This window comes from Rhodnius prolixus, unplaced genomic scaffold (assembly GCF_049639745.1).
Source record: "Rhodnius prolixus isolate KJV_2025 unplaced genomic scaffold, Rpr scaffold_3, whole genome shotgun sequence".
Lineage (NCBI taxonomy): Eukaryota > Metazoa > Arthropoda > Insecta > Hemiptera > Reduviidae > Rhodnius > Rhodnius prolixus.
The window spans coordinates 27,232,368-27,241,501 of NW_027411603.1; the positions used below are offsets into that span (position 1 = coordinate 27,232,368).

The window sequence follows — 9,134 nt, forward strand, 5'->3', positions numbered from 1 at the left end:
ATGATTCAATCACCAAAAAGAACTATGAACAGTATTCCACAATATCGTAGGTTTAGTAATCTGGTTCAGTAGTTATCATATCAAGGTGGAGAAGTTAGTAATTAGCGTTGAGTCATATCTCTCATTTTGATGCTTGTAAGACACAAGACCGACCACAAGGCATCCGGCATCCAGCAAAGAGCAAACACAAAGCAGTAACTAACAAATAATCCCAAACTAAAATTGTTAATTGGGGGATCCCTGACCTATCTTTTCAACATTTATTCTCAGTATGCATTTATAAAAAACAATAAACAGATTTAGTTCTTCTTTTTAATGTTAAATGTATCATAGAAGAATTTAAACAAGTTATTTGTATAAAAACACTGGCACATCAGCTAAAGTTAGATTGAAATGTACTTCAATAATTACAATATGTAATATGCAATTAAATAAACACGTAAAATTTCACATTATAAAACAAAACACAGTTTCATAACTTTTAGCAAGTTTCTCATACGAAATTGCTATTTACCTAAAAAAAACCATCCACTTTTATTCCAAACATTTTTCCATGAACTTTGTTTTCATGTAGATCGTTGGAGTCAGCAACTTATAGCATTCTATCAAAATATCTCTCCAAAGATAATTACTGTCCTGTAGTGATGGGCAGAACGAGTCCGTCTTTGGACTCGTTGGATTTGAATCAGTTCCAGGGTTGGAATCGATTCCAACAACTCGTTCACCGATTCCGGTCTCTGTACTTACCCTATGCATTAGTAAAAATGTCACGCAATTCATTAAAAAATATCATTAAATGTTAGCTTTCCCAGTTAATAACAAAACTATATTTCTTTAACACACATTGAGTACTATCCCTAATTTCCAATTGCACTGATAAATATAAAATTAACAACGTAACACAAAAATTAACATAAAAATAGACTAGTCAATTATAAAAATTAAAGCAATGATGTTTAGTCATTATCTAGCTTGACCACTGGAAGACTGGAGTTAACGTGCTTCAAGAGGATCCAAGGTAGAGAAACGGAAATGGGTAGGAAATTATTCCCATAAAAAAAATTCTAACCCTTCAAGCAAAATGATAATTACTCATAAATAAAGAAATATTTATTTACTAGGACTTGTATATCAAGCTTTAAAAATATTATCTTATTATCTTACGAAAAGAAAAAGCTGTGTGCTTAATCTTTAACATAGCGCTGGACACTCTTATTCTTATCTTCATTGGGTAAGTTTAACCGTGTACATGACCGTGAGACAGTCAAAGTAACACTGAGCCAAAATTTAGTATTACCTAATTGGTTTACTTACTGCAGTATCCCTCCCACTCTATCACCAATTTCACAAACATTCATCGATTGGAAATAATTTTTAGTTAAATATTCGTTTTATTTGAATACAAAAAACATTATAACGCTTTCTTAAGATGATTTTAATTTTTAAAATTTGTTTTTGTCCATTACTCTTAAATAATACGAAGAATTTCAAATAAAATATAATATACAAACACAATGATCTAGTATGCAGGTGGAGTCAGTCCTCGTTACCATAGCAATGGAACCGTTAAACAACTCCGGTTCCAGCTCCAGCAATTTCTATTGGCTAGATTCAGTGAACGAAAAAATGGAACGAGTCCGGTTTCAAAAGGATTTAAATCACTCCGGATTCGACTCCACCAACTCCAGTGGATTTAACCAATGAAAATGCTAGAGCTGGGCCGGAGTCGTTTAACGGTTCCGTTGTCATGGTAACTACGACTGACTCCACCTGCACACTAGATCATTCTGTGTTTGTATATTATATTTTATTTGAAATTCTTCGTATTTTATAAGAGTAATGGACAAAAACAAATTTTAAAAATTCAAATCATCTTAAGAAAGCGTTATAATGTTTTTTGTATTCCAATGAAACGAATATTTAACTAAAAAATATTTTCAATCGATGAATGTTTGTGAAATAGGTGATAGAGTGGGAGGGATACTACACTAAGTAAACCAGTTAGGTAATACTAAATTTTGGCCCAGTTTTACTTTGACCGTCTAGCTGACATGTACACGTTCAAGCTTACGCCAATGAAGATGAGAGTAAGAGTGTCCAGCGCTAAGTTTAAGATTAAGCACACAGCTTTTTCTTTTTGTAAAACAATAAGATAATATTTTAAAAGCTTGATATTCAATTCTTAGTTAATAAATATTATGAGTAATTATAATTTTGAAGGGTTAGAATTTTTATGGAATAATTTCCTACCCATTTCCGTTTCTCTACCTTGAATACTCTTGAAGTAAGTTAACTCCAGTCTTCTAGTGGTCAAGCTAGATAATGACAAAACTGCATTGCTTTAATTTATATTTGACTAGCCTATTTTTGTGTTAATATTTGTATTACGTTGTTAATTTTATATTTATCAGAGCAATTGGAAATTAGGGATAGTACTCAATGTGTGTTAAAGAAATATAGTTTTGTTATTAACTGGGAAAGCTAACATTTAATGATATAATAATATAATAAATTGCGTGACATTTGTTCTTATGTTTAATCGTTCCAAACCTTCTGCTGCCTCATTTTCATTTTTATTTGCCTAAATTTTTTGGGGCGGGGCGGAATCACTTTTTTTAAAAATAGGGATTTGAATCAACTCGTTCCACCATCGGACTCGTTCCAATGGAACGAGTCCGCTCAAATAGCCCATCACTACTGTCCTGTCACCAAGGCTAATCCTAGGTACACAAAGAAACTACCCAAAAGGTACCAAAAAGTTGATAAAACGACATAGCGTACTCAAATTATCAAGTACCCAACATTTCATACATTCTACAACTCGTAATTTCTGTCCAGCAAAAAAAGGCCGAAAAAGCTTGTTTTATTTAAATTTGTCAGTTTTCCCCTGAACGGATTTCTTTGAATTTTATTGGGGATTTCTAAGGACTTTAATTTCGCCTGTGAACAGTTTTTTCATGCATCCTTACAGAAGTTATTAAAAACAAAAAATCTTTTGTGCTTTCATTGCAACAATTTTTGATTTTATATACATTTATTTTTAAATTGTTTAGAATTTATTAAATTTTACAGGCCCTTATAAGAACATCATTTTTTCTAGAAATATTCTTTTTCACTAAAAAGTAGCGTCCCCTTTATCTTAAGATTGATTGTAACTGAAGGTTTTAAATTATTGCATTGATTTTTTAATGAGATGCTATTTAACACTTTAAAAATTCCACTTTTAAAAAAATTGAAAATGCCAATATTCATAACGAAATAATTATACTTTTATTCAAGGCGCATCTCTTCATAACTGAAATTTCGTTTAACTCCGTGATCAAATTATGGTAGTAGTAATATCAACTCTAAACTTTCTCTCTTTCTATTTTTTGAAGCTTTAATAGATTTTATTACTAAAAAATTATTTAATGAAATTAACAACATTAGGGTCTGTGACAATTAATACATTCTTAACAATATTAATGCAAATTTAATATAGTAAAATTACTTAAATATCAGTTGTAAAATTTCCACAAGTATAAAGGATTTTAATTTGTTTCTACATCTTTTTTATATTCACGAAAACATTCTTCACGAGCTAAGTTAAAAACTTAGAAAGCTCCAATAGTATTAAGTGAATCAGCTCAGAAAAATGGGAGGGGGAAATAGAAACCAATTTAAATGAAGCACATGTTTTTCAAATGATTCTACCTTGATGAAATTACCAGTTGAATTATGAAGAAAATGTTGAATTTGTGACCCTTTTATGTTTAATCAAGACTATACCATACTTACTTTTTTAAAACTGGATTTCGGTAAATTAGATGAAATATATATAATTTAAATGAAAACTGAAAATGTCCTCAAATTTAGAATGTATTTTATTTCAAAAATTATCTATGTACTACAAGCAAAAAACATTTTAGGGTGTCCCTACATTTAATTATTGATTTATTGCTATGTAAACATCTTACTATATAATTGTAGCGGGAAATTTTAATCGGCACCAATAGCTGTGGCAAACAAAATATTTGACAACGGACATCATTGTACGACACTAGCAATAAAAGAAAAATTAGCTATAAATTAAATAAGAATTAATCGCACACATTGGTACAAGAAATTTGAATATAAAAGTATATTTTATAAGAAATTTTTACATAACATTTTAAAAATACGTATTTACATATCATATAACAATAGTCGGTTCTTTATTAAGAAGTAGAAATATTCCATTATCTTGCATACGGGTGAATCTGGGTTGCAGCTTTGATGTTGGTTTTTATTCCACTCGGAACTTTTCCCATTGGTCCCACTAAACAAGTAAATAAGATTGTAATCAGTTAGTTTAAATAACGATGAGACAAAATTATTAAGCTATAAAAATACGAGTATCTATTAGTTTGTTTTTTTTTTTTGTATTATTTTTATCCTACCGAAAATTTGTTTGTTTTACTTACCGAAATTTTGTTTCACTCTTAAAAATATAAGTATAATAAAAACAAAATAATACAAAAAGTGTACATCTGAAATTATTGGTAGCTGTTGTGGTCAAGTTTAGAAGTAAGTCTAGGTAGTTTAGGTTGTAGCCGTCGACGATTTCTTTAGAGCAGGTGGTCAGCTTCTGACAAGTACGTAAGTTTTCCAGGAATGTGGTGTTTATTCAGTTCTGATTTGTTAATTTCTTATTAAACATCGTAGCATTTTATTTTGGAAAACTTTCTGCTTGCAGTCTTACTACCTCTCATCCGTACAGGGCAAGGTCAAAGATGTATACAATAGTTTAGAGCATTGAGGTTTCAAAGGGTCCGTCGGTTAATAAAATGATAGAATTGCCTGAAGCTTGGTAGGCCTGTCTTAATTTCCGTGTGATGTGTGGGTTCAAGTTAGTTTTGTATCGAGTTCAATTACAGTTTATTAATGACTTACTCTGCTGTTGCATTTGCGAAGGTGGAAGAGGTGCATTTCCTACTCCTGGTCTTCCTGGAGGTCCTATCATGTTTGGAGGAACCGCTCCTTGGCCCATGGTACCCTAAAAATGAAAATTAATTTTAATTTTTTTTTTAATTAATCATTAAAATAGAATATGAATTCCACATGCGCCTCTGAAGCTTGAAAATAACTTCAATAAGAGCCCTGAAGTTGAATTTTTTCTCAGGAGCTTAGAAAGCCCTTGGTTAGGCAAGCACAGAAAAATGCAAACAAATCTCTCGGATTTCAATGTGGCTATTGATGATCTTAACTTCTTTTCCTACGGAGCTTAAATTTAGTAGTAGAAAACTAACTATGAAAAGGTCGGGTCTACTTAAGAACAAATACCTGGATAATTCTAAATAAATGAATTCCTAACCTTCTGCGGAAAGTAAGGTAATGGAATGGCAGATATATTGTATTAACTATCGAAGTTGACACAACACTAATAAGAATCCAAGCTATATGTTAAGCACATTCCAGACAAGCGCAAGAGTGGTACATCTGACACGATCTAGCTTAACCTATTAAAAGAGAGAATTTTATTCAAGCTACCCAGTTGTAAAATATTGGCAATACCAGCTAGTAAATTAGATATGATTACTTGACAAAACATTTAAATACGCTAAAGTATAATGCCATTTATACGATCTGAATCCCAGGAACCGTGGCACCTTACATTAGGATTAGACTATAAATGAGACTAACTGGCTACAAACAAGAGGAAAGGAGAATTTGGCAATGTTATCACAAGTGCAGAAAGATCAGGGTGTTACTGACAGACTGATGCCGTCAGAATGAGCTTGCTTCGGGGACAAACTAATTTTTAACGCTTGTACAAAAACGTTTTTAGAAAGGCACAACATCATATCGTAGATCCTTCATCTTAAATTAGCAAGGACACTAGGTCTGGACCAAAATAAGTTAGCTAAGTAATACAATATTATATATTTAGGCGGCTTTACGTCCAATTAGATGTCGTGGGCGGAGCAACATACTTGACTATAGATTTTTCATATCGACAATTAAAAAAAATACAAGGACTAGACAGGCAATCGGACCCAGTACCACAAATCGTCTTAGCTTTGCGGGCTCAGCTATCGTGGCCAAAACTAAATGAAATAAAAAGGTCCATATAGTGATTGATGCCTCTGAACAAACTGAGATTCATACACATCATATTCTAGGCATTTTTAGATGTAGCTTTGATAAAATACAATTTTAATCATTCAACTTGACAGAAATATTTTAAGTACATACATACCTTAAGACCTTTACCGGTAGCAATTGCCATCACAAGGGTCTGCGTGTCGGCCATAGATGATGTTATCGTAGGTCCTGCCCTTGCGCTTCCCTCACTTTCCCATTCTTCTCTCGCCTTCGATACCAGTTCCCAAACTAAACCCACTACCTTGCTGTAGGCACTCATTTGTTTCTTTAAAAATTCAAAATATTTTAAGCATCAAAATTGAAAAAGAGCCTAAATTGACCAAGAATTTAAATTGAATCTAATTGGATAAACATTTTTCTGAAGGTTCAAAGAAATACTAGATATATTTTTGTTGCTTATCTTAATGTTTTGTTTTTTTTTAACTCAGCCAATCATTCTTATTCATTTCCAGTTACGTTTTGACCTCATTCTCCGACCATAATTCCGATGTCTTGGCAAACATAGACAGAACAGCTAAGTTTCTCAAAGTACATTTAGCATATCCTCTTAATTTTGACGTTGCAACAGCACATCTGTTCATACTATAATCACTATAAAATCTAAATCTAAATGTTTCCAGTCCTCATTTAAATTATTATTTTAAATATTATTTTTGATTGCAGGCTGCTTGAAAATTTTCGCCTTCATTTAATTCAGGCTATTTTGGTAAATAACTTGGAATTGAGTCACTTGTCACTGCTGCATAACGAAATTTTACCGTTATTTGTGAAATTTGTAAATAACATCAATTTTGATAAATTGTAATTAAGTCAATCGACCCAAAAGTGATCTTTCTTTTCTCTATTTTGATTATTATGATTTTAATATTCTTTATTATATTATCATTTAATATTATTTTATTATATCATTTAATTTAATATTATTATTTTGTTAGTATTATCAACTATTAATGATGTTAAATGTTGTATACCAGCATGTATTATACATTGTATGGAGCATGCAGAAATAAAAGAAAAAAAAAAAGTCCTCATTTAAAAGTTTATAATCGTTTACAACTTTTCCTAGCATAATAGACTTTGTTCTATTTCACTTGTCTTCATTCTTGTCCACTCACTTCTTTTTCTGTCTTCACTCTTTTTCTGACTCATCATTTATGTAAACCCTGAATTTTACACTACGCGCCAACCCACGTGAATCGGCATCCTTCATCGTTCGTACACACAAACGGCTGCCGACCACAAAATCTAGCAGAGCTCCTCAACGCACACTCCCGACTAAACCTTTTTTTTTTTTTTTTTTAATCAATTGAGAAAAGTATTTCAATATATTTAAAATATCACCAATTTAACTAATATTTCTTTTTTTTAATTATTTATTTACACATTTATGTGAATCTGTTTTTCCATATTTAAAGTACATATTCAAGTTATCATGTCCTAACATTTAACGCGTTGAAAATTCACATCTTCTTGGTGAGGATACAAACCAAATTATGAATGCTTATTTGGAGACATGGTCCCGTTCGATTAATGATAAAATTGGATTTAATGTCTCCTTCATAGACACTATTCGTAAACAAGACCAGAGTTAATATGTGTAAAATTTCTCGGTTTTAGTAGGAAGATTAGACTCTTTAAAACAAAGACGAACACTTAAACACCATAATCATTATCACCTTATCGACTCACAAAAATCTAAAATATTAAAACCTATATGATTATACCAGAGAGATGATTGGAATCTAATAAGGAGAGCGGAATAAATCACCTGTATAGTTTCTACTGACATGGTAGTTGCTTTGTGCTCCAATTGCAGCATTTTTTGTTCAGCTTCAGGTACAGGTTTGGTCCTTAAATAATCAGGAACTAGATCATGAGAGAACATCGGCACTCTATGCTCAGTAAGTCGAAGTAACTGCTCATCCCTTTCAGGGCTCAGTAGCAGAGGAAGAACAGCTAAGTTTCTCAAGGGTGGACATTTATCATGTCCTAACATTTTTGACAACGAAACCAACTGTAAAATTGTTTAAACTCAGAATCGTTTTAAATCTTAAAAAGAAAAAACTAATATAATTTAAAATTACCTGGCTAGAAATTAAAGCAAAATTGTCCAAAAATGTGGGCCAATTCAGATTATCACTTTCATTTTCCAGTTTGAATATCATTGCTGCAATGGAATTTTTTAAATCGTTAACTCGCAATAAGATTGTTTCCAACGAAGCTTCTAACTGTTTCTCTTCTCTCTGCATCTTTATTCTAAAAAAGTAGGTATTTATGTAATATGTTATATTTCACAAAAGTTAGCCTCCAATCAACATTGCTCCGTCACTGTAACCGTTTCTATAGTTACCAATTCCAAAAAGTTGCATGCCAATACTTTAATTAAACAATATTTAACGACATCAACACTTTTTGATGATTGAAGGGAACATAAGCCCATGAAAGAAGAATTAAAAAAAATGTAAACAGACTTTTACTTTGTTTGATATTAGTAGAAGAGGATGGTTTACAGTACTTCACATGTGAAAGATTTTAAAAACAAATTATTTGGAACTGAATGACTACAAACGCCTTATAATTTTTTTAATAGAAAGAGAAGCATCTTCTTGTACTTTGCAAGTGCAATCTTAATATTAAATTTTAAACTAACCTGTAATCTCAAAACGTTTAAAACATAGATTACGTTAATAGTCACAGGATAATTGGATGTATATATTTCTGTATAATATATTGTCCACTAAAGAAATATATCTTAGAAATGGATGTTGTAATTCGAAACTCGCCACAATGCATTTGAAATTATTAGTGACATTCATTATTTTCCGAGTACTTTTGCAAAAGTTAGTCTGACTTATCCTAAAATTATTTTAAAAAAATGATTCCCTAAATTCCCATCATAACTCTTATATTGTAAGGATAAACCCTTCAAAATCAAACAATTTGAAGATCGATATCACATCAAATAAGTAATATCTTTCGATATTTATTTTATAACCTTTAACCTTTATGAA

General features: G+C 31.3%; 1 protein-coding gene across 4 annotated transcripts; it reads right to left on the reverse strand.

The window, feature by feature from the left end:
* Positions 1-3,842: 3,842 nt before the first annotated feature.
* MED8 (mediator complex subunit 8) lies at positions 3,843-9,063 on the reverse strand. Of its 4 annotated transcripts, none has more exons than XM_074125039.1 (6): positions 8,774-9,063; positions 8,208-8,379; positions 7,892-8,137; positions 6,218-6,388; positions 4,912-5,014; positions 3,843-4,297 (listed from the first exon to the last, which is right to left on the reverse strand). In XM_074125039.1, exons 2-6 carry the CDS (start codon positions 8,370-8,372, stop codon positions 4,218-4,220), a joined length of 765 nt encoding a protein of 254 aa, XP_073981140.1. In that variant the 5' UTR covers positions 8,373-8,379; positions 8,774-9,063; the 3' UTR covers positions 3,843-4,217. The 4 variants fall into 4 exon arrangements, with proteins under 4 accessions (XP_073981140.1, XP_073981141.1, XP_073981139.1 ...); XM_074125040.1 differs by lacking the exon at positions 8,774-9,063 and adding an exon at positions 8,601-8,756; XM_074125038.1 differs by lacking the exon at positions 8,774-9,063 and adding an exon at positions 8,474-8,755.
* Between the last annotated feature and the right edge of the window lie 71 nt (positions 9,064-9,134).